The sequence below is a fragment of the Vombatus ursinus genome, unplaced genomic scaffold, assembly GCF_900497805.2.
Source record: "Vombatus ursinus unplaced genomic scaffold, bare-nosed wombat genome assembly UNPS02014959.1, whole genome shotgun sequence".
In the NCBI taxonomy this organism is placed as follows: Eukaryota; Metazoa; Chordata; class Mammalia; order Diprotodontia; family Vombatidae; genus Vombatus; species Vombatus ursinus.
Genome location: NW_020954737.1, coordinates 2611566 through 2638470, shown reverse-complemented (window position 1 = coordinate 2638470; position 26905 = coordinate 2611566). Strand labels below are relative to the sequence as shown.

General features: G+C 36.1%; 1 protein-coding gene across 1 annotated transcript in view; it reads left to right on the top strand.

Annotated features, from left to right (window-relative positions):
* The window catches only part of KPNA1 (karyopherin subunit alpha 1), an 80331-nt gene that overhangs the window by 25248 nt on the left and 28178 nt on the right, over positions 1–26905 (top strand). Inside the window, exons 2-5 of the mRNA XM_027845137.1 lie at positions 1548–1681; positions 11462–11569; positions 24029–24128; positions 25728–25822. Of these exons, the coding sequence (XP_027700938.1) occupies positions 1553–1681; positions 11462–11569; positions 24029–24128; positions 25728–25822 (432 nt within the window). The 5' untranslated portion in view covers positions 1548–1552. The remainder of the gene's footprint in view (positions 1–1547; positions 1682–11461; positions 11570–24028; positions 24129–25727; positions 25823–26905) is intronic.

Here is a 26905-nt window from a genome sequence, read left to right as displayed (position 1 = left end):
TACTATGGGTTCCAGTATATTACAACCACAGTATCTATATTTTCCACCACATTTCTGCACTGTTTTGTGAATTTCCTCTCATGAATATATTTCCTTAATACTTCATACAACTCTGCTGCCTTCTAAATAGTCCCATTTGACCTGTAATTTTGAATTTTGAACTTCTATTACTGCTGCTTTGGAGTGCCTCAGACCCTAAATGCTGCCCACATCAGGAAATCCCAAAAATCTGATATCTTAACTTGATTTATTTTCAATGTATGACTCCATCATAGTTATTCACAATCTTCATTACACTTAGGTTTAGTTATTGAAATCATGAGGAAAGCTTTGTCTTTTTTTTCCTGTCAGACCCTTCCCAGATAGACACTTCACTTATTTATTTAACTTACTAGAATATAATTTCTATCTAAATACAGTAATTCTGTAGAACAAACACTGAGTCACTAGAAAATAAATCTTGGAAAATTGATTAAGTTCTGAGGATTAGGGTTTTGTTTTGTTTTTTCTTAAAATGCTTGAGGGTGTAACCAAGAAAGGCTCACTGTATTCAAAGCTGTTATCAGAATGCTGGTGTCTCTTTATCTTCAGTATTCTTCATAGTCTGTCAGTAGCAAGGTAATTTTAGACAATTTTCTTTAGTGAATCAAAATTGTGGGTGTAGGATTTATCAAGTTACATGTTACATACAGATAGAATATTACAAGTGCAAAGAAGTATATGCAGAAGTGCACTTATTGTAATAGTGGTTTTTTGCAGCCTGTACCTTGTCCAGATAATTTTTTTTCCTCCTTGCCTTCCCAAGAAGTCTATTTTTTTTCTAGTTCTACAACCCAACTATTCCATTAAGTGCCTTAGTTGAAGGAGGGTGCTGGTTTCTTTTGGTCCTCAATTCTTGTCAGTTCAGACTGTCTTTACTTTGGACTCCCTTCGGCGCTTTTGTTTCATGTTCCATTCATCTAACTTTTAGTGTCTTCTGCCTCATTCCCAAGGTTCTAGTTTCTTTTTTGTCTTTTTAACCTTTTGTTTGGGCTAGAACCTGAACAAACCTAAAAGCCTTTTCTTAGCCGTATAACTTATTAGTCTGTTGATAATCAGTTCTAGTGTTGAAAGTGTATACTGATATTAGCTTAAGTATACTAAATAAATATATTTTGATATCAGATAACTAATGATGAATGAAGTCTAAGAGTTGGAGGTTACCTGTTTTTACCTTTACTGGAAAGGGTTTAAGAAAACTGCTTTAAGGGATTCAGTAAAAGAGAGTAAGAGTAGGGCATTTGAGGAAATGTAGTACAATTATTTCTGCCAAGCTGTACTCATTTTAGAAAGCTCAGAACCCCTTGAAACTGATTTCCAAGAAAACTTGGAAATTTAGTTTGCCTGTCCTTTTGTTGGAAACAACCTTTAAGGATAAAATAAACCATAGTCCTAGACTCAGTTTTTGGCACAGAAGGATCACAGTACAGTATAGAAGATAGATTACAAAGCATTCTTTCCCAGGGAAACCTCTCCACTGGACTCACTCTCTCAATATAATATTGCAGAAATCATGACCACCTCAGGAAAAGAGAACTTCCGCCTAAAGAGTTACAAGAACAAGTCCCTGAATCCTGATGAGATGCGCCGGAGGAGGGAAGAAGAAGGACTTCAGTTACGCAAACAAAAAAGAGAAGAGCAGGTAAATATTTTATCTTTGGTAATTTGTCATAGTTTGTTTAATATTCCAGGATAAACCTGAAAGAAAACAAAGTCAATTTATAGTTTTGTTCATGGTTTTAGATACTTGTTTTATGTACTTTCAAGCCAAACTATCTATGGTGGCAGTTTCCACATTGTGAGCTCCCTACATCATTGAATTGCAGGTCCATCTGACTCCATCCACACCCCAAAGTGCGCATTAGAACAGTGCTTCTCAAATCTTTCTACTTGTTCTAAGTTTCTTTTTAGAACAGCTGATGTATACTTTTGGGAGAGAATTCTAAGTTTCTCTCTAAAAGTAAAGGTATGAAGGCTGAAGGAGACAGATTGATGCTACCCAGGCCGGTGATGGGCAGACCTAGAAGGGTTCCAAGAAGGATAGTGGCATCTGAGGAAGGAAAGACTAGTCACGATTTACTTATGATTATAATGGTATAACATATTTTTAAAAATATATATTTTATTTCATTAAATATTTCCCAATTACATGTAAAAAAAAATTTCAGCAGTCATTTTTTTTTAAATTGTGAGTTCCAAATTCTCTCCCTCCCTCCTTGAGAAGGCAAGCGATTTGGTATCAATTATACATGTGAAGTCATGCAAAATATTTCCATGTTAGCATGTTACAAAAGAAAACATGTACAAAAAAATAAAACAAGAAGAATAATTTTTAAAAAGTATACTTCAATCTTCATTCAGAGTTTATCAGTTCTCTCTCCGGAGGTGGGTAGCATTTTTCATCATGGGTCCTTTGGAATTGCCTTGGATCACTGTCTTTATCAGAGTAATAAAATCTTTCACAGTTGGTCATCCTTACAATATTGCTTTTAATGTGTACAGTGTAACCAGCTTTTTAAAAAATCTGTATGTGTCAACCATACTTACTAGATTCTCTGTAAAGAAGAAACTTTTTTTCAAGTTTATGTCCATTAATATTATATTGCAACATTGTAAACAATTGGAAAGGTTGAGTACTGTATACCAAAAAAAACTTTATGATCAAATACTTAGTTGCCCAGTTGCTTTTCCCCCATTCATTTGACTTTTTTTTCACAGAGATGGATAATAATAAGTATATATGCTTATACTGCCTTTCTGGGAAACAGAGTACTTTTCTATCAGTTATGACTTTCATAAGACAACTACCTTTCTCTTGACCATTTTTTTTTGTACCACCCACATCTTCATGCAAATCACCTATAGATTACTGCACATAAATGTGACTTGATGTATACACATTCAGGCATAAAGATTTCTCAGTGCATAAATCCTTTCATAGAAGTTGATTGGAATTCAGTATATCTGCTTGTTGTCATGCAAAGTTAGGACTGATTTCAAATGAATGGCACACAACTCTAAGATGGGTCAGAATGTTTTTTGTTTTTTTTTTTTAAAGCAAAGCACAGCATTGGAGAGTGTGGACAGGTGCAGTCAGGGATAGAGTTGCATATGGTTTCTGTTGCCTCCCTACTGTCCTAGTGGCAGCATGTTGGGTAGTAGCTCAGACAAGTAGTGGATATGGTTATTGTTTGAAGGCCTAGAGACACTGGGGGACTGGGTTTACATAGGGTTTTCAGACAGAGGTCCTACTATGATGGCTATCATGTTGCCAGTGGAATGATGAGGCCACGCATCTTGAACCAACAGCAAAGGGAGAGAGCATTTCTAATACAGAAGGCCTACTTAGAATGAGGAAGGTAGAATCATAGCTTTGCCACATCCACCAGATTGCTAGAGCATTTCAACAGTCAGCTCTAACTACAACTGGGTGCAATTTGATCCTCAAGTCACTTGAGTCAAGTGTATCAAGAGGTGTATAATGGGAGATAGTCCTAGGAAAGTGGAGCCTTAGATTCCTCTGGCTATTTACTTGGTCACTGCTAGTTTTATGCAGTGCATTGTCTACACTACATTATAGAATGCTGTATCATTGCAGATGCATTTTTGATGCTATAATTCCTTGGGTGTCAACATTTATTGCATTCCTGGGATATATAATGAAATAGCATGCTTTATACTAGAAAGCTGCCTAAACAATTCTTTTTTGAATGGTTAACACCAGTGATTTGTGAGGTGTGACTTGACTATTGAAACTACCAATAGCATGGTGTATTCTTCCTTATTGATGCTAGAATTCTATTTGAAATTTAGTTATTTTGTTTGTGTTATCTTTACAGACACAGCTTATTACATTGTTTAGGCTATCTAATATGTCTGAGATAGAGTAGCATACTGTTATTGTACAGTCTCATAACAAAGTGGTGAGCATCATGGCACAATACATGTTTATTTTGGAACTTATCTTAATTCCGTGATCCTTCTAGTTGCTTCATCATCTCTCTGAAAATATCACTGTCTTCTGTCAACTCAACCATTATTTTTTTTGTGTTGAGAGTATTATGAGAGAGGATGTTTCAGAGTTAGCAGAGTTTCTTTCAGTGATCAACCATTTAGCAAAATGTCACTGAAAAGGAAGGACTCTCAGACTAAAGTAAAATTTAAGCAAATGATTCTAACTTATGCATTGTTTTGCTTATTATCAAAGCATGCAATATTAGTAACATTGAATATGGAATAATCACTGTCAATGTCTTTTGCCCTCAAAGCATTAAAGATTGAACATGGTCTCTTTTTGTAAACTAACTGATGCTTATGTCAGTCTTTGAAGACAACATAGCATTGTTGAAAAGTAGATAATAAACTATAATACAAAAAAATAGGCTTGTTTAATTCACAGCAATTCTGTCTTTCCTATATATCTCCTGCAGTGAGCAAATGTTTATAGATACCTCTATAGTTTCCCATTCTTATCAACTGTTTTGTTCATGTCAACTTTTGAGAATAGAAGTGAACTTGGATTCTAGAAAGCTTTGCCAATGAAACACTAACTATAGTGAATTGTACTGAGCTGAAACAGTTTTGAGGACAGTCCTAGCAACAACCTGAGTCTGCTTATTCAAGAGCCAGCTTAGGTAAATATGGAGAATCACCACTAGGATAACTGCTAGGTGATGATTTATTATTTCCTGAGTTTTCATGGCTTGGCTAAAATACAAAGTAGTCAGTTTTGAGCATCTTCTTCCCCTCTGAATGTCTGCAGTGAAAATGGCAGAGGATACTCAGAATCAGTTTTTAGACAGTCTATAAATATTATTTAACTATTGGTACTCTAAATGTGAGATCCTTATGGGATCTTACATGAGGCTTCTAAGTGGTATATAGTAGATAGATTGCTGGATTTACAATCAGGAAGACCTAAATTCAAATCCAGCTTCAGATACTTATTAGTTTTATGACTCTGGACAAGTCACTTAACCACAGATTTTTCATTTGTAAAAATGGAGATATTAAATAACACCTATTTCCAGGTTATTGTGAAGATAAAATTTATATATATGTATGTATTTGTGTTTATACACACACACACAAAATACATACCCATATGTGATATTTATATAATATTGATTACATAGAAAATCTGCATACAAATATATACATACATATACTGTTGTGCTGAGGGTAGTATGAGAGAGAATGTGTGTATGCATGCACACATATATGTATAGATTGCTATTTATCTATCCAACTATCATCTGTCTAAAGCATTATTATTTTATGTCCTTGGACAAGTCACTTAACTTTTCTCAGCACCCACTTCATAGTATTCTTGTCAAGATGAAGTGAGATTTCTGTGTATGCATGTATTATGTACACATTCAGATTTTATTTACATATGAGTAATATGTAAGTACATATGAATATATTATAAAATATACTTTTATTTATATATAAACACTATATTGGTATATAGATAAGTATATATAAATTTTTGTTTACATATAATTTATGTGTAACTATATGAATAAAATATGTAGGTATACATATATACACATAGAAATAAAAGTCTTGTTTGATCTTCACAGTAATCCTGTGAAGGGGGTACTGAGGAAAAATCTGTAGCTGAGAAAGGTTAAGTGCCTTGCCCGGGGTCATAAAACTATTAGGTATCTGAGATAGGATTTGAATTTTAGTATTCCTGACTACACACAGCTTTGAAAACCTTGAAGTGCTTTATAAGTGTTAATTATTATGTGAACCAGTGGGTCCCTGGAGGAACTGAACATATCAGTATTGACATTGTTGAGAATCATAAAATTTCAGCGTTAGAAGGGACCTCAGTGGCCAACTAGTTGGTTTCCTTTTTGAAGAAGAATTCCCTTTACAACATACCTGACAAAGGGATTCAGCATTTACTTTTTATAGACATGGGAATTCACTCCTTCCCATTTATCCATTCTACTTTTGGATAGCTCTAATTCTTGATACAAATGAAACCAGAAGGACAAAGAGGTTCTAGTTAAATGGAAGGATGCCTCATAGGCTGCCCTTGGAGTTGGAAAAGGAGGAGATCAGTTGTTTTTGATCAGTCAAAAAACATTAAAGACATCATTTTATGGCATGCTTGGTCCACTGTGAAGGTAATGACAGTTTAAGCAATAAAATCTGTTGCCAAGGTTGAAGAAGTAGAAAAATTGTGAAGATCCTCCAAACTAAGTCATTATATACCTTTAATAATCAGTACCTTTACTGTAAAGGTGGAAGTAGAGGAATGTGGTGAAAAACGTTTGAAAATACGGTTTATGGTTAAGAAAAAAGTGGCTTCCTACCTGTATATTATGAATACTTTTTTTTTCCAGAAGAGAGTTCATAAGATTAAGGTTCTTAGAGACCATCTAGCCCAATCCACTCGTTTCCAGATGAGGAAACTGAAGCTCTGAGAGTTTGTCACATAGCTAATAAATATCAGTGTGGTATTTGAACCCAGGTCCTTTTGTTTTAGAATCAGTGATTTGTTTCCACTGTGCCACATTGCCTCTTGAAACAGCAAAACAAAAAGACTACATATCACTACCTTGCCCAGACTGGAGTACAGTAGCTATTCAAGGTCGTAATCCCACTACTCATTGACTCAAGAGTATTGATCTATTTCATTTCCTACATAGGCTAATTTATCCCTCCTTAGGCAACCTAATAGTCTACTGTTCCCAGGGCTTTGCCACACTTAGTGTTGCCATCTAATCAGCATAGCTTCCTGGAGCTCAGAACCACTCTAATCTCTAGCCTCCTGTTCAGTTAGGGCTGTGTATATAATGTAAATGCCCCCATGCAGTTTGGGAGGTACTATACATGTCACTCAATCATTTAGTCAGGCATTTATTAAGAACCTGCCACGTATCAGGCACTGTGATAAGCCCCAGGGATATATAGAAAGGCAAAAATACCTGCCTTCAAGGGGCTGAAATTCTAATGGGGGAGTTATACAGACAAACTATGTACATACATGGGAAGGCACCAGTGTGGGGTGGGATTGGAGTGGGAAGGGCCTCTTGCAGAAGATGGAATTTAAGATGAATCTTGAAGGAAGCCGAAAAGCAGATATGAGGAAGGAAACATTCCAAACATAGGACACAGTCAGTGCCAAGGAAGGGAGATGGGAGTGTTGTGTGTGAGGAGCAGCAAAGATAGTGTTCCTGAATCATAGAGTATGCAGAGAGTAAAGTATAAGAAGACTGGAAATAAAAGAAGGGACCAGATTTGGAAGGGCTTTAAAAGTCAGACATGTTTTTATATTTGATCCTGAAGGTAGCAGGAAGCCCCTGGAGTTAATGAGAGAGGGGATAACATGGGCAGAACTGTGTTTTAGAAGGATTACTTTGGCACCTGAGTGGATGATGTAGGAAGAGACTTAAGGCAGAGAGACCAACCAGAAATCTGTTGCAGGCTTGAAGTGTTAAGTGCCCACATCAGGGTGGGAGTCGTGTGACTTGAGAGAAGTGCATGTATGTGAGCAGTATTATGAAGGTAGAAATGACGAGACTCAGCAACAAATTAATATGTGGAATAAGTGTGAGAAGAGGAGTCAAGGATGATACCGAAGGTGTCTGGTAAGATGGGATACGAGTAGGAAATTGGTACTTCTTCAATAGTAATAGGAAATTTAGAAGATGGGAAAGTTTCAGGGGGAAGGATAATGAGTTCCATTTTAGATATGTTGAGTTTGATATCTATAGAATATCCATTTTGAGATGTCTAGGAGGCAATTGGTGATGCAGTCCTAGAGTTCAAGAGAGAGGTTCTGTGTGTGTGTGTGTGTGTGTGTGTGTGTGTGTGTGTGTGTAGATTTGGGAATTAGCTACAGTGAGATGATAATGGAAAATGATGAGATCACCAAATGAGATAGTATAGAGTGAGAAGAGAAGTGGACCAGGGACACAGCCTTGGAGAATACCTATTATTAATATGCATGACCAGGATGTTAAAGGAACATTCAGCTAGGTAGGAGGGAAAAACAGGAGAAAGCAGTGTCATGAAAATCTAGAGTGAAGAGAGTATCCGGAAGAGAGGGTGATCAACAATGTCTGAGACTGCAGAGAGGTTAAGGAGGATGAGCATTGAGGAAAAGGCCTTTAGATTTGACAATTAAGAGATCATTTGTAACTAGAAACATCAAGTTCAGTTGAATGATGGACTCAGAAGCTATACTGAAGAGAGACAGAGGAAAAGAAGTAGAGTCCCCAGTTGTAAGATGGCCTTCTTAAGTACTTCAGCCAAGAAAAGAAGGAGTGATAGCAGGAATGGATGGATGAAGTGAGAGTTTTTTGATGATGGTGGAGACAGGCATGATTGTAAGCATTAGGGAAGCAGCCAGTAAAGAGGGAGAGATTAAAGGTTAATAAAGTGGGATTGATGAGGGATGGGAGGCAAACCACTGGAGAAGATGGGATGGAATGGGATGACTTATATGTGAAGAGCAGTTTTTCTTGGCAAGGAAAAGCATTACTTTAATGTGCTTTGCTCACCACTCAATTATTCCTGCACACTCATTGACCAGTACTTCACTGTCTTTGAAAATGAATTGGAAAGTTCTTAGGTGACATGATTGTAGAGTGCTTTTAGTGTCATCTCACGAAATCTTGTTCTAAACTTTTTTGAAGTTTGTTGTTGTTGTTGTTGTTTGCTTTTTGACTAGGCATTGGAGTTAAGTGACTTACCCTGGTCACACAGTTAGTAAGGGTCATGTGTTTGAGGCCGAATTTGAATTCTGGTCCCCCTGAATCCGAGACCAGAGCTCTACCTACTGCGCCACCTAGCTGCCCCAAAACTTTCTTGAAGTTTTAAATGGTCATCATGCTGTGCTTCAGTTGAGCACATTGCCTAGTTTTCTTGGGATCACAGGATATCTTCCTGCTTTAAAAAAAGAAAACTTATTAGTAAGTATAGTATGTGTCATTTAGGACTAATTAGTACACATCCATTATTTTAAAATCATTTTCTTTATACTTTTTGAAATCATGAATATTAGCTACCTCTTAAATTTTCTTATTCATCTCTATCCACTGTGTTCCAACACCATTGTTAGAATTATCTTTTTCAGGAAGAACTTTTAATGTTTTATAATTGGCATTTTTTAAATGTTAAGTTGTTTTTCTACATCCACATTGTTAGCAGTTTGAAACAATTGCTATCTTGCTGTCATAAATGAGTCACAAGACCAGATCAGTGCCTTATCATAACCTGTGGTAATTAAGTATCACAAAGGTTATGCTGCTGCTTCTGACACAATCAGGAAAGTGTCAGTGTTTTAAGGGGCAACCTGCTGATAAAACACAGTTACCAATTATGAAGTCGTGCTGTGTATATAATGGAAGTTGTGTCTTATTTAATTTTTCATTACCCTACACAGGATAACAAGTAAGCCAAATAGTTTTAGTTTTAAAAACAACAGTAGTCACCAAAAATTATCACCTTTATGATACACCACTTCATTGAAGAATCTCATCGACAAAGACAGTAGCCTTTCTGTCTCACATGGAATGCCTCCTTTGTTTAGATGGTAAAATCTTAGTTTTTGAATTGTCAGTTTTGGAGAGATATCTTTTGTTGTTGTTGTTGTTGTTTTTGGTTTTGTTTTCTTACCTTTGTTTCCAAACATATCTCTATAGCCTATACCCCAAATTCAAAAAGGACAAGGAAAAAAGTGTTGCATTTTTTTTAAAAGCAAGAAAAATAAAGAGGAAAAAAACTGCTTCTATCTGTAGTCTGTGTGTTCTTTTCCACGTCCACAGTCTCCTGCTTTTCCATTAAAGGTAGTGAAGTGCGTTTTTCATCTCTTCTTTGGGGCCAAGCTTGGTGTAATTATAATTAGATTTTTCAGTTCAATTTTTATTTCATTTATTCATTAATTTATTTGCATTTACATTGTGGTCACTGTGAATATGTTTTCCTGGTTCTGTTTATTTCTTGCACCATTTCATAAGATTTCTCAAGTTCCTCTGTAATTTTTATATTTGCAATTTCTTTTAGTACAGTAATAATATTCTCTTATATTCACATACCACAGTTGTTAAATTATTCCCCAGTCACTGGGCATGAACTTTTGTTTCCCAACTCTTTACTACTATAAATTGTGATGCTTATTTTGGTGTGTGTGCACAGCCTCCTCCCCTTTTTTCATTTGTCTCCTTGGGGTATATCTTTAGCAGTGGAATCCTTAGGTCAAAAGGATGTGGTCACTTTAGTAACTTTGTAAAGCATAATCTCAAATTGCTTTCCTGAATGGTTAGACTAATTCAAAGCTCCACCAAAAGTCTGTTAGAGTGCTTGTCTTTCTATATCTCTAACATAGACTGAATATTTCCATAATTTGTAATCTTTACTTTTTGTGATTGCTCTGTCCTTTGTTTGGCTAAGAATTCACACTCCAATTCTAGCTTATAAAAGGTACCTGATCTAATTTTCTTTTAATTTTTTTTTAATCTGCGGGTTACATAGCTGTTTTGAATATATATTGCTATACAGTATAAGATGTTGGTCTAAACCTAATTTCTGCCAAACTGCTTTCCATTTCCAGTTTTCTCAATGACTCATGTCAAATAAGGAGTTTCTCTGGAATGTCATTTTAAAAAAAAAAGCTCATCTTATTTTTAATAGTTTATTTTTGCATTACCTTCATTTCGAAATATATCCCTTCCCATCCCTACTCAGCCATTCCTAGTAACAGAAATTAAAAACTAAAGAGGAAAAAAAAGCAGTTTAGGAATACCAATCAATATTTACAGTATACCCAATATTGCATAATCATAAGTCCCCTGCCTCTGCGTTGAAGAGAATAAGGTAAATTTTCTCAGTTCTCTTCCTGGGTCAAGTTTGGTCACTATAATTAGTGTTCTTTCCTATTTCCCTCCCCTTTACCTCCCTCTATTCTTTTATTTCCTTCCTTCTATTTTTTCTTCCTTTCTTTTTTCTTCCTTCCTTCCTCTCTTCCTTCTCTCCTTCTTTACTTTTCTTCTTCCTTTCTCTTTACGTTGTTATACACATTTTGTATATTTTTTCCCTTGTTTTCTTTCTTTCACTGTCTTCCTGTGCGTCTCTGAAATCTTCAGTTTTTACAGTATAATTATTTTCCTCTTACATTCTTATGTCATAATTTAAGTATTCTCCAGGCATTGAGTGTTTACTTTGTTTCCAGTTCTTTGTTACCTTAGAAAGTGCTGCTATGAATATTTTAGTGCATATGAGAGCTTTCTTTCTGCCTTTAACCTGTATACCTGGCCTGTATTAGATGCTTAATAAATGCTTGTTGTTTAACTTCTTTGGGGTATATGTCTGTCTTTGGGATCCTTGGGTTAAAGCGTATCAACGTTTTAGATACTTTTCTCAGTACATAGAATGCTATTCTTAAAAGACTCTTCTTTTTCAGTTGTTCAAGCGAAGAAATGTCGCTACAGCAGAAGAAGAAGCAGAAGAAGAAGTAATGTCAGATGGAGGCTTCCATGAGGCCCAAATCAATAACATGGAGATGGCATCAGTAAGTGAGATGTGAAAGGCAAACATTTTTAATTTTAAAAAAGTCATGAATGTTAGCTTTCTTTTAACTTAAGGAAACTTGTCATATAACTTAGAGTAGTATTTTGTATGTAGGTTATGTATTAACATCCCCTTTTCCCAGCTTCTTCACCCTACCCCAAGGAAGCATATTCGATAGTGCCAAACTTAGAGTCTAGAAGACTCGAGTTTGAAGACTTTGATATTTAATAGCTGTGTGACCCTGGGCATGTCACTTAGCCTCTCTCAGTTTCAGTTTCTCATGTCTAAATTGGAGATATAAATAGTTCTTACTTCAGGCTTGTTGTGAAAATCAAATAACATAAGATATATAATATTAAGTGCTTGCAAACATTTAAGCTCTATTTACCTTCATATGTTGGTGGTTGTGGAAAGAAGATTGTTTAGGAGCATTTTTTTTTAAATTGTCTAGGGAATTACAAGGAAGAATTAAAAATAATGCTGGCATTATTATTGATTTCATTTAACCAGAAGTAATTTGGACATAAAGATGAAGCAAATTAAACTGGTGGAATTTTAAATTGTAATTATATTTTGGAAATTTTATGTTTATCTCATTTTAAGAAAAAAACTACACACCCAAAAAACCGACTGTAATTTTCTCCAAATCAAATCATAGATTGATTCCTTATGTGAATAATTGAAATATATTCCTGAGGTTAGGAAAAAAATTACTCTAAAACATACTAAAGAACATTTAAGATAGAATCACATATCATTCAGAATTAGTAAAAATAAGTAATTCAGAAAGACTTACTGAAATTCTAAAAAAAATTTGCAATATAAAGTTTAGTGTACATTTTAAATGTATACATTTAGAATTTGTTATGAGGCCACAAAAAGATCTAGAACTTGGTTATATGGTCTACATTCTTATCCAAGCTTTTCTGCATATGTAGATAATGAGAGATGAGGAAAAGAAAATATTTTGTATGTCAGTGTTGTATGATATATTCTTCTGGTCTTTGGTAGCTTTCTCAAGCTTTCCTTTTTGAATTAGTAATAGGAACCAGATACCTGCAGAAATTCTTGTAATTTCCTGCTTGGTCTCTTTAAAGCCTGAAAAGAACTTGTGTGTCATCTTTTGTCATCAGGATAATACTAACAAAATATTGTCAGTGTAGATCATTTTGGAGGTTATAATGCATTATGAAAATGTTGAAATGAACAAAGGATGTAATAATTATTATACTTATAGAGTCTAGATAAAGAAGAGGTAGAAGAATAGGACTTTGTCAGGGTACTCTGATTCTAGATGATCAATCTGGATAGCTGAGGTTGAACTATCCCTGCAAACTGGAGAAGGGCAATTAGTTAGGTGCCCTAGTTTCATAAGAATATCACATACGAAGGTCAGCTCACTTTGCACTAAACATTTCTTTGCCAAGCAGCCTTTTGATCTATTATTTAGTGTACTTAGTGCAGTTTAATTGGAAAAAGATGACATTATTAAATTGGTGAATTTTACAGCAATTTATAAATGATAAATTTATATTTTATTAGAAATTGGAGTTCTGTTTTGCAAATTAGTAGAAAGAGCATTGGCCTAGGAGTTAGACTGTGTTCTAATCACCACTGTGTTGCTAACAAGTTGTATAGTTGTAGACAGTCACTTTTCTATGGGCCTTGCTTTCTTTGATGTTAAAATGAGAAGGTAGGATAAGATGATTTCTGGTGTCCCTTCTATCCTGTGATCCTTATAAATTAATACCATTTCATATAAGCAGCATGGTATAGTAGATAGTCAGTCTTAGAACCAGGAAGACGTGGGTTCAAGTCCCACCTTTGACACATGTCTGTTTTATCCTGAGCAAGTTACTTAACCTTTCAGTGCTCTAGGCATATCTCTTAAGAGTATAAGTTATGGAGGAAGTGACGACCTGTATTGGTCAAGGGTTTTTTCTCATGTGGAAGTTTTGTGTACAAATTAAATCACAGATCCAGAATCTCTCCCATTCTATCTATGTAATTTCCTTAGGGCCTTATCACCTTGATAACCCATTGGTTAACTGATAAAACCAAGTTTCTGAACCCACAAATTTGTAAATCAATCCTTTAGCCATGTCAACTGCATGTACAATAACATATTACTTATAAGTTCCCCTACAAACATTTAAGCTCATTTTACCTTCATATATTGGTTACCTTCATATATATATTTGGAAAGAAGATCATCTAGGAGCATTTTTTTTTAAAAAAAAATCATCTAGGGAATTATAAGGAAAAATTAAAAATAACCCATTACGTTTAAGCATGCTAGGACCTCATACTAGAAAGGAGAAAAAATTAGCTGAAAATCTTACCTATTAGTGCTTTTTTAAAGCTGCACCTAACTGATTTGATTTCTCTTATGCTATGGAAGCTAACCTCTCTTAAAGATAACTAACCGCATTTTCAGGTTTACTATCATTGAACAAATTTGATATAAAATAAGGCCCATCCTGTAGAGGCTAATATTTCTTCTTAGGCACACTATACTTTTAATTCCAGTAGCTTACCCCAGGTAAACAAATCTTCAAGGAATTTATAGGTTCAGTGGATAGCCTTTTCTCAGTTATAAATAGAAAGAGGCTGAACTAGTATAGCATATAATTTCAGACAACATTTATTCTCTTAGCAGCTTGGATAATTATTCGTGTTGGTGGATAGAGCTCTGGCCTTGGAGTCAGAAGGACCTGAGTTCAAATCTGGACTCTGATACTAACTAGCTGTGTGACCCTGGGCAAGTCACTTAACCTGATTGCTTCACCAAAAATTTTTTTTAAAAAAATTGTTAGACTTGGAGTCAGGCAAGCTTGAATCTGAATCCTACCTCAGACATTAGCTTTGTGACCCAGGCAAATAACTTAACCTCTGTTAGCCTCAGCTTCTTCATCTATAAAATGGGGGGGTACTAGTAATACTTACTTCACAGGGTTGTTGTGAAGGTCAGATGAGATTTTGTATGCAAAGTGCTTTGAAAAATTTAAAGTGTTATATAAACTCTAGTTAGCTTAAAGTAAATTACTAAATGCTGGTATCTAAATTTCTGAAGCAGTGTTTCTCATTTTATGGAAAGATCATATAGAGAGATTTTTAAACAAATACAACACCTAGGTACAGATTACAACTTCCCTGCCTTAACTTTCACCTGTTACTAGTTATGGCTTAACTATTGTTATCCTTACCAAGGCCAAGTAGTTTATTTCTCTTCTGCTTTTTAAGAATTATAAAATCTAAATGTTAGAAGAAGCATCAGAGATCACCTACCTCACCCTGCCATCCATTGTAAGAATCTGTTCTATATAATGTATACTATTTCTGGTAGGTAATCATTCAGTCTCTTTTAAAATAATTGACATAATGGAAAACTTGCTTAATGAGTCCAATTCCATTTCTAGATACTGTTGTTGTTAGTTCTTCCTTATAAGGATCCAGATTTTGCCCCACCGTTACTTCTGCATGTTTGTCCTAGCTATGCCTTCTGGAGTAAGAGAGAAATTAACTTCTCTTCTGAGTTATATACTCATATATTTGAAAACAGCTTAGTCTTTTGTCCTGTAACTAAATAGCCTCAGTTTCTTCAGTCATTTCTCATATGGTCTGTTTTTAAACTATATTCCCTTCTCTGTAAACACTTTGATTTGTAATTGTCCTTCTTAAAATGTCCAGATTTGGAATTTACCTTAGTATGATACATTTGAGGATTTCAAGAAACGTAGACAAAGCCTCACAGTAAGTTGATAAGAGCTACAGGTTTTATTGATAATATGCAAACCACTAGTAGAACATAAATACAACATGGGCACAAGGCATTTTTGCTCTCTGCCTCATTGCTGTCCCCAGGGTCCTACTTTGGCATGCTTCTTAGAAATGAAACTTCTTATGCATGCATGGAATCCTAGGCAAACAGTTCTCTCTATTCAACTCACTGGTTCTGGATGACTTAAAGATTTTAGGGGGCAGTACAATTTCATCTCGATGTGAACAGTGTAAACCTGAGATACTACATCTTACAAATTTTTTGTTTTTGTTTTGAGGCATTTGGAGTTAAGTGACTTTCCCAGGGTCACATATCTAGTAAACGTCTGAGGCTGGATTTGAACTTGAGTACTCCAGACTCCAGAGCCAGTGCTGTATCCACTGTGCCACCTAGCTGCCCCATTTACACATTGTTTAGTTCAGTCTCTCATTCCCAGCTTGTTTCTAGCAGGAGTATAGAGGTCTTGTAACTACCAAAATGGAGGACTAACCATTTTCTACAATCCTCATGACCTCTCATAGTTCTCCAGAATACAAATTATGTTGCCAGACACAAAGCCATTTCACCTATTTCCATGATCTAGAACACCAAAAACCCAAAGTAAAAACTCAGTGAACAACAGAGAAGGCCACTAATCCCTAAATCCTAATGTTGTTCAGTCAGTACTCCTTTTCTACCACTCTTTCTTTTCTGGCACCATGGTTGCACAAGCTCAATGTGCTTGTAACAGGACACAATTCTACACCTTTACTTCTATCCCCCCTTCTCTCAGGGCTGTGGAGATTCAGATTCCAAATGGCAGAAACTTATTCATGCTGTGATAGCAGCTTGGCTGTGCTGTGTATCACTGGGCCAAAGAAACAAGGAACAGAGAGAAAGGGTGGAGGCAGGTCATGTGTGCGTGAGGCTCTGTGTGGCACTCTACTAAATTTGAGGAAGAGAGCCTAGCATTCAGCAAGTGCTAATTCTTTCCTTATAGAAATTACTTAGGGCCAAGACCAAGGCTAGTGTAGAAAGAGGCAGAGGCATTTTGACATCCAGATCAAAGGGGAGGGAGTAAGAAAGTGAGCAAGAGGGGAAAATAAAGAATAAAAGAATAGTCACCAAAAATCTCAGGAGGTAATATATTCAAGAACTTTGAACATAAACAGATAAACCAACAGGGAAGATATAAATAGCAGAAGGAAATGTGACCTCTGGATCAAGTAAAAGAGTTCATCCATCTATGATGAAACAAAGGAAAATGAATCAACACCTGATAAGGCCTGTGGATTCTGAAGAGGTACCAGAGAATGTTCTTGAATGTTTTTAAAAAAGAAATAAGAATTGTCAAAGCAGAATTTATAGAGGAATAGAAAAACTTGAGTCTACTGTGGCAAGTGGTACCAAAAAAAAAAAGAAGAAAAACTATTGGGAGTGCAAATACACAAAAGTGAGACAATCTGGAAGAAGACAGATAAAAATCAGTATCATTAAAAGAAAACTTGATCTCAACACAAGCAAAATATATTGACCTTTAAGTCAGAATACTTAGAGACAACTTAAGTATTATAGGTCTTCCAGAAGAACATGACAAGTCAAAAAAACTCTAAATCATCATAATGCAAGAAGTAATATAAGAAAGCTACTCAGAACTTCTGAACATGGAAAATGGAAGTGCCAATCACCTTCTCCTTCCCCCCCCCCAAAAAAAAGCCCTAGCCTTCAAACTCCAGCTCACGTAGTGGTTTAACCTAATGGTTCTCTTGAGAAAATAACAAAATCTGAAAACAACCAGAAGAAAAACCTTAAAATATAAAAGAAAGGGAATTTGATTAACAGAAGACTATTTTGCATCCACTAGAAAATGTAGTAGCAGGTGAAGTAATATGTTCCAAAGAGCAATGGATATTCTGTTAAAAAGTAAATTTAAAACATTCCTAGAAAGAAAACCGACCTGAAGAGATTATTTGCTTCTTAAGCTACCCAGCTGCCAGAAATACCAGAAGAGTAAGCAAATATAGCAACCCAGGACAACAATAATAAAATAATAACAGACCATTAAGAGATTTCTTTCCAAACATACACAAGTAGACAAGGACAGAAGAAAAGGTCAGATAAAAGTGATGGTGAGGAAGCAGATCTGAAATGTCATGGACTGAATCTCACAATAACCGACCTACGAGTGAATCAGTGTTTTTTTGTGGGATTAACATTGAGAATGGGAGGGTGGATGAAAAAGGGGAAAGGATGAGAATATGAGGTGTACCCAAATCAAGTTAAAGTCTAATTAATGGAAGGAAAATAACTCTTGTAGTCTCTTAGAAAGGGGAGAGCCTACAGGAGAATGGATTAGGAGGCCAAGAGAGGGATTGAAAAAGAGAGAAGCAAAGGAGAAAAATTGTTTAGTGGTTAGAGGGTGCTCCACTAGTGAATGTTAGTATATGGGAGGAGATATTCTATAAAGGAAGATTGAGACTTTATGATGGGTTTGATCTACTGGGATCTGGTGCTTAAGGGACTACCTGGAGCAATATGTATTTCTAAGAGACAGAGATCTGTAAGGTGTTAATATAAACCATTTGAAAAGAAAACCCAAAATTGTTACCTCAAAAGTTTTTATTCTGTGAGGAATACAGAGAATGTTGTTCAGGCAGGGTTTTCTTGGCAAAGATACTGGAGTGGTTTGTTATTTCCTTCTCCAGCTCATTTGACAGAGGAAGAAACTGAGGCAAACAGGGTTAAGTGACTTGCCCAGGGTCACATAGCTAGTAAGTGTCTGAGGCCTGATGTGAACTCAGGAAGATGAGTCTTCCTGTCTCCAGGCCCAGCACTCTATTTACTGTGCCACCTAGCTGTCCAATACAGAGAATAAAGGGCTAAATAAATCCTTCAGGTCTTATTTAAGATCAGGAAACAGAGAATAAGTCTAGGATAGAAAAGGAAGACAAATAATAAAAAGAATAAGGGAAAACTTTAGAAAAATGTACATCGAAATTTTAAAAACTAATGAACAAAAGCAAGGTGAAGGGGAGGAGAGGAAGGGAGATTCTTCTTGACTTCTTAACTGCGAGGGAAAAAAAGGAAAATAAAATAATTAAAAGCAAGCAAGAAAAAAGGAACTTGAAAAGGGCTAACAAACAGGAGGCAGGGCTTTGGAAGGACTCCAAGGTGAGGAGGACAGAGCCAATGAGAAGAGGGCCACCTTAAACTGTAGGTTAATCTAAGATAACCAAAGAGGCTGTATTTGCAGCAGAAGATGGAGGGGGAGGGGGAGTACTAATTTTTTTGGGAAAAATATTAGAGACATGGTGAAAAATATAAATCCAACTTTCATGATTTTAAATGTGAATGGATTAAATGGCCTAATAGAATGAAAAAGGGACAGATTGGATAAGGAAATGAAATCATACAAATATGCTGTTTAAAAGAAGTAAATTTTTAAAACAGTCATAAAAACAAGGGGCCAGAAAAAAATTGTATATCAAATGAATCCCAAAAAGGCAGGAATTGCAGTCAATGCTGATCTGAAAAAGCAAAAACAAACATTCAAAACAAAAAGGGATAAACAAGGAAATTATATTATGCTGAAAGGAAGCATAGACAACACACCAGTATTAATATCTAAATATGTGTATATGTATGTGTATGTATGTATGTAATGTGTGTGTGTGTATAGTTTTTGTTTTTGGTTACGCAGTGAGGCTACGTGACTTGCCCAAGGTCACACAGCTAATAAGTGTCAAGTGTCTGAGGCCGGATTTGAACTCGGGTCCTCCTGACTCCAGGGCTAGTGCTCTATCCACTGTGCCACCTAGCTGCTCCACACACTAGTATCAATATTAAACTTAGAAGCTCCAAATGCCTTTGCATCTAAATTCATAAAGGAAACATGAAGTGAGCTACAAGGAGATATAGGCAGTAACACAGTAGTGACAGGAGACTTCAATGTTCCTCTCTCACTTTTTGGGTAAGTCTAACAGAAAGATAAAAGGGAAATTTTAAAACCGAATAAATTGTTGTAGAAACCATTTACATTTTGATTATAATAATATAAATGAGCAGCATCATTTCATAAAAACAACATGAAACAAACAGTAGAGGGAAAGCTATGTTTATAAGAAATTTAGGGATCCAGGCAAGCCAAAATGGCACCTAAAAAAAGATGAGAAAAGTAATTGGACCATATGGTACAAGGGAGAGATCTATCCTTGTGATCATACATAAAAATTTAAAGGGCTTTGAGGGATTGATTCTCAAGATACTTTAAAGAGGGAGATACAGTACCAGACAATTGGAATAATCATGGATATTATTGTTACCCAAAAAAAGCAATCAAGAACAGCAATAACTACTGACCCATGTTTCTGTTTCCCATCTCAACAAAATCTTTTTTAGAATAATTGGTATGTGTAGGAAGAACTTTCTTGATCATGGCATGAGAAGGGAACAGATAGTCTTTTGTAAACTATTTTTGACATCAGACTGCATCTTTATAGTTATGTAATTGATTGGAAATTCTTCAGCTGAGAAACTAACTGTCGTGGGTATGAATTCTTCCAGGATTCTGTCAGTACATAAGGCCATCCAGTTGGAGTCTAGACAGAATTTTCTAGGTGTCCCTCTCTAAGGATCCTATTACCAGAAGTGATCCCCTTAAAGATCTAGACAAATTTCCTTTGGTCCTTTTTTCCAGAGGACATCAGAAATATCCATTAATGGATCCCTGCCACTTCTATACTGCTCCTACTGGAATAAAGCTCACTGAGGAACGGAACAAGCAGGCTCAGTTATAAATCAAATGAGCCCAGAACAAGAACCTTGGAAAACTCTCAAGGATGGGATTAAGCAGATTACTTGGGGTTTCAGGAAGCAAGGCAAACTTTTGCTTGATCTTGCAATATGTAAGGTTCTCACAATAAAGCAAACATGCAATCTAAGTCTGTTTAAGCAGAAAAAGAAAATATTTCTCAACAAGGCACCAGAATTTTAGTGATGCAAGACCTTATTTTTAATATTGCTTACAAGATTAATACAGTTATTAAAGTACCTAAGCATTTAAGAAAGCAATAAAGGTCCACAAAAATCATCTCAAAGGAACCTGACTTGTAAGGAAAACAAACACCAGAAGAAAAAAAAAGAACAGTATAATTACAGCCTGAAATGGGAAGGGGGTAATTGACAGTTTTTCTCAAGTGGATCCCAGAAGCCAGGACATACAAAAATTTAAATCCTGGGTGAAAAGTTTCTCTTCGAGGGGATCTTTATAAATAATTACTTGCAAAGGGCAAAATTTCATCTCAATTAAGACCCCACATGTACTTAATTATTCTCTGACCTCTTTCTTTTATAGCAATGCTGACTATATCTCCTGCTAAGAGTTCTAGGATACCCTTGGTTCTCCTGAGGGAGTAGGGGATGTCTTTCTCTAACATTTTTGGTTCAGGGCTCCATTTCTGGTGTGTCCACCTCTCCATGTTAGCTGCCAGTGATTAATGCTTCATTTACATTTAATCAGAAAAAAAATACATTTAATCAGTTAACATAAATTAGCTTTTACTAGGGGGCATTTAATTTACAGAGATAGCAAGATGAGGAGTACAACCATTTTCACCCCATAACTGGAGGAGCACACTGTCCCCTAAACATTCTATTTTGATTCCTGGGGAAAGTGGTCACCAACTTAATTTCTTCATAGCATTTGCCCCATCATGTTCAGTTCCAAATGTGACATAGCCTCTGGATGAGTCCTGCATATCAATTATCACTGAGCTTGGTCATTAACATTATTCCTTGGAGCCTCAGTGATGGAATCTTTTTTTTTTTTATGTTTTAATTAATTTATTTTTAGTTTTCAACATTCGCTTCCTCAAGATTTTGAGTTCCAAATTTTCTCCCCATCTCATCCCTCCCCCCACCCCAAGATGGCATGCAATCTGTATACCCCTTCTCCTAATCTTTCCTCCCTTCTATCTCTCCCCCCCTTCTCTTATCCCCTACCCCTTCTGTTTTCCTGTAGGGCAGGATATATGTCAATACCCCATTTCCTGTATTTCTTATTTCCCAGTGGCATGTGAAAACAATTTTTTTTTAACATGTGTTTTTAAAACTTTGGGTTACAAATTTTCTCTCTTCCTCCCCGCCCACCTCATTGAAAAGGCAAGCAACTCGATACAGGTTATACATGTGTAGTCATGTAAAACACTTCCATAGTAGTCATGTTGTGAAAAACTAAGTATATTTTCCTTTATCCTATCCTGCCCCCCATTTATTCTATTCTCTCTTTTGACCCTGTCCCTCCTCAGAAGTGTTTGCTTCTGATTACCCCCTTTCCCAATGTGCCCTCCCCTCTATCATCCCCCTGCTCTCTTGTCCCCTTCCCCCTCTTATTTTCCTGTAGGGTAAGATAGATTCCCATACCCAATTGTGTATGTTATGGAATCGTTTTTTTGATAAAACCAGTATGAACTCTACTTTTGGACCTCCTGGTGGCTTTGGCCTCTGACCTTTTGAAGCTCATGAGGATCATAGCCATCTCTAACTTCTGAATAGAAAGTGGCAAAGAGCAGGAGACCCATATTCCTGGTCTATGTGTTGGCCTTAAATTGGAAGCACCTCTCCCTTCATAGCATTATGTTTCACCAGAGTACCAGTCAGGAAGGAGTCAAACCAAAGATACTTATAGCTGTAGGTAACCTTTTGAATGCATCCACATTATGGTTATGCAACTAGTCAAAAAGGCTTCTCTTTATCACGTGCCAGAACCAGTTACAGAATGTCTGTGAATACTGAAAGACTTTCCAAGGCATTTTCATTTCATGTCATCATGTCTCTGTGGAAGTAGGCTCTTCGGGCTCTACCATGTAGAGGATTAAATCAGCCAAGCCTGTTGATACCTGCTCATTAACCTTCCATTTTCTAGTTGATATTTACTCCCTCCCTTCAATTACGTGTAAAAGCAGTTTTTAACATTCATTTTTCAAAAATTTTGAGTTCCAAATTCTCTCCCTCCTTTCCTCTTCTCCTGTCCTCCCCCATTGAGAAGGCAGGCAGTTTGATATGTTATACATGTGCAGTCGTGCAAAACATATATCTATATTTCATGTTGTGAAAGAAAACAGACCAAAAAACCCAATAAAAATAAAGTGTAAAAAAAAAAAAAGGTATGGTTTGATCTGCATTCAGACTCCATCAGTTCGTTCTTTGGAAGTGGATAGCATTTTTTTCATCATAAGTCCTTTGGAATTGTCTTAGATCATTGTATTGCTGACATTTGTGTACTGTTTAAAAAATTTATTAATTGAGTAGAACAAAATGCAGTGTTGAGAGTTGTCCTACAACAAAGTGTCTTTTGTGTTATACCTCTAAAAATATGATCTTGAGAGCCTTCCTCAGCATTGATTTTCAGTGTGATTCTAAATAGGCTGCTCATTTGTGCCACCACACAGAAAAGATCACCATCTAGAGGTAACTTCCTTGAACTACAGGCAGATGTGTGGTACCTAAATCATAAGAAATTGAGTGGGCATATGATTGGCTCTTATTGTACATAATCAATCACTGTATATGTCAAAGTTCATTTGGAAGTTCTAAAGCCTGAAACTTTCACAACCACCTTTGTGATATGTTCTTCATAGACTTTATCCATGTCAACCTGATAAAACTCAAGTTGAACTTTTGATAAATGTTTCACATCATTTCATCAGAAAAAATCTTTCAAATAACCATTCATCTGGCAAGCAGTTATCAAGCACATACTATGTTCATGGTATTGGGTTTAGTGCTAGTAAATATAAACATGAATAAGATATGTACTCACTTCCTTCAAGGAGCTCACATTCTGTTGGGGAGACATGATACAAATACTTGTGTTACAATCTGGTAAGTTGGTTGTAGTGTGAGTAGAGAAGGGTCTGAGACACATCTTTTTTTTTTGTAATAGAACTGAATTGAAAAATACTGTTTACCGTAACTATTAAAGTGCAGGAAACTTATCTGAAGTCATCTTATGTTCTGACCTGACTTCTTGTACTTACCTTGTTTTCTTTCTGTTGTTTTTCTTTTTTCTTTTTTTTCTTTTCTTTTTTTTTTTTTGGCTAGGCAGTGGGGTTAAGTGACTTGCCCAGGGTCACACAGCTAGTAAGTTTTATGTGTCTGAGGCTGGATTTGAACTCAGGTCCTCCTGAATCCAGGGCCGGTGCTCTATCCACTGTGCCGCCTCGCTGCCCCATCTTTGTTGTTTTGCAATGTCTACAGTTTAGCTATAGTATTCTTAGTATAAGTCACTTCCTAAGGCATATCTTTCATTAAGGTTCCTTGAGCTTCTAAATGAAAGGACAGAGATAGAGACAAGACCTGTGATTTCATTCATAAAGGAAAATCTCAACAGAAGGCCAGAAACTTCTCTATAGCTTATAGTATTATAGGGATACCTAGAACATTGAGAGGTTAACTGATTTGCCCAAGGTCATATAGCTCATCTACATCAGAGGCAGGACTTGAACTTAGTTCTTATTTAAGTATATGTTTTAATTTAAAGCACAAGTTGAACCTGGCTCCATGTGCTTGCCCATTGTTGCATTATTTATGCTTTAACATTTTTCTTTAAAAATTATTTTGTGAACCTATACTAGGATATTTGTTTAGTTTTCCTCTGAAAATTATTATTTGATTATATTTGGGTTTTGTGTGTTATTCCAGGGTGGTGTCATTACCTCTGATATGATTGAAATGATATTCTCCAATAACCCAGAGCAGCAACTTTCAGCAACCCAGAAGTTTAGAAAACTACTTTCAAAAGGTAAGTTATGAATCTATTACAAGTATATATTTTATAGATATTTCCATAGTATGACTTCCACAAAGCACGTTCCTTACTATGGATCAGCATATTTTGAGCTGTCCTTTTATCAGTAGAAAAAAATACATATAATTCATAGTCCATGCTTACAGTCTTACTTTTCCCACTTTGATTAGAATAGATGTAACCAAGATGTTTTTTTCTCATTGACATGAGACATACTGCATAAAAGACCACTTAACTGATTGGAGTAGCATTTAACAACTCAGATTTAAATTGAGAGATCTTGGCTGTCATTTTAGCCTTATTCAGTTTTTTGATGAAAAACAAGAGATCATGTGAAAGGAAAACATTTTCCAATTTTAATGTTGCTAATTTGTCTCTGAAGTAACTAATTTAGAACTGAAAGTATTTAGTCAGTTGTCAAAGGTTTTGATGGTCTTGAGTGTATGTTGTTGGTCAGTTCCACATAATCAGCTAGGGTTGAATAAGATTATGGCCCTGATTCACATAAGTCGTAGAATCTTAGAGTTGGAAGGAACATTAGAAGTCATTTAGTCTAAACTCTCACATAGTGCAGGACAAGGCAGGTAATAAATGCTTTATTAAGGAGACAACATCAGTACTGAAAGAAAATCTTCATTAGTGGGTGACACAAAGAACTTTACACCTTTTATAAGGCGATATCATAGAACAAGTGAAATCAGGGAGGAGATCTCTGATACCTGACCCCCATCCTCTCCAGTACAAGGGGAGTGGAGCAGTCCTGGGGCAAGGAGTACTAAATAAGTTAGAGTTTCAAGGTTGGTGTGGTCCTGCGGGATGATGAGTTTCTGGATACCATGATGAAGTCCTGATGAGTGCAGCTGGTGAGAAGTTAGGAGATGGCTGCCCTGGGTACCCTCCTTAAATAGAGGATCTGGGAGGAACTCTCCAATGTCCACCCTCTCCAGTCAGAGGGAGGGAGAAGCCCAGGGTCACATATCCTCTTCAGTCCTCAGTTTCCTCATGTAATAAAATCTCAGTATTAGTGTCAGAAAACAGCCTGGTGCAGCGGAATAACTACTGTTTTTAGAATCAAAGGACAGAGCTCCCAAATCTGTCTGTGCCTTATACTGCCTTATGACCTTGGGCAAATCACTTAACCTCCCTGGGCCTCAGCTTCTTCTTCTGTGAAATGAAGGGATTAGATTAGATTGCCTCTGAGGTCCTTCCTAGCTCTAGATCTGTGGTCTCTAATCCTAATAAAAAGTAATAGCATCATTCCCTATAAAGTCACAGGGTTAGAATAGATTACCGACCTCTCGGTTCCCTTCTAGTGCTAAGATTTTATGTTTCTTCTGTAATTAAGATTTTGAGATTAGATTTCTGTTCACAAAAATGAACAGAACTCATTTGCTAAAATTTCATTACTAGTGTAGAATTTGTCTGTTTCATTTAGTAGTGAACCTTTCTCACAAAGGAGAAAACAAAGGAATAAGAAAAACATTACAGAGTACTTTGGAGCTACTAAATATATATATATATAGATATATATTTTTTAAATTAAAGGTTAAACTTTTTTCCTTTTTTTCCCCTTTTTTTTCCTGGGGGAAACAGAACCTAATCCTCCCATTGATGAAGTCATCAGCACACCAGGAGTGGTGGCCAGGTTTGTGGAGTTCCTCAAACGGAAAGAGAATTGTACGTTACAGGTATGGGACTTTTGTTCACTTTGCATGTTACTCTGGAGTGAAAGAACACCATTGACACACTGAAAACTGTAGTTTTGCTAATATTCACACCCCAGTTTTGGTCATTGGAGTTAACTTCCTTTTGAGTTGATAACAGTGTATCAGTTTGTACAATTATTAACTAAAAAGACTAAATCCTTAGGAAGCCCTTGTAGTAGAGGAAACCATTATCATATGAAACATATGTTTGTAGTGTCTCATCTTGGATTTATAGTTGTCACAGACATAAAAGTGAGTCTAAAATTACTGTTAATGAGTTACTAGTGGCTGCTTAGTATTCTTGGTCTGACTACCATGTTATTTGCAACATCAGCAAACTCTATGGTTTCTATATTGGATTATTTCCCCACTGGAAGAGTGATTCATAGAAGTTGTCTTTTGATATCCCAGTACAGACATGATACGAGAGCAAAAACAAATGTTTATCAAGCATATGCTATGTATTAGAAGCTAGGAAGAGATAAAAAGTTTAAGTAATATGTGACTCCTGAGCCCAAGGAGCACATAGCCTTGTAGGGAGCTAAGACATTAACAGCTCGCTAAAATGTACAATATCACATGATGAGAATTTTTATTTTATTTTATTTATTTATTTTTTTAAGGCAGTTGGGGTTAAGTGATTTGCCCCGGGTCACACAGTTAGTAAATGTCAAGTGTTTGGTCTGAGGCCGGATTTGAACTTAGGTTCTCCTGACTTCAGGGCCAGTGCTCTATCCGCTGCACCACCTAGCTGCCCCTAGAATTATTTTTTTGAAATGTATTACTTGATGTCTGAGGAAGGTGATTGTTACCATTTACTAGGAATTGATTTTCTGGAAGAGATTTTATTTGAGTTGGGTTATAAAAAATGGAAAGAAATACAGTATGACAAGATAAGGAATAGAGGCATTCTAGGAATAGACATTATTATGGACAAAGTTCTAGAAGCATAAAAGCATAGCACAAATTTAGGGGATGGAAAGTAGTCCAATTGGGCTGAAATGAAATAGAAGAGAATCACTCGAGTTAAGGATGGAAAGATAGGATGGTGGCAGATTTTGGAAG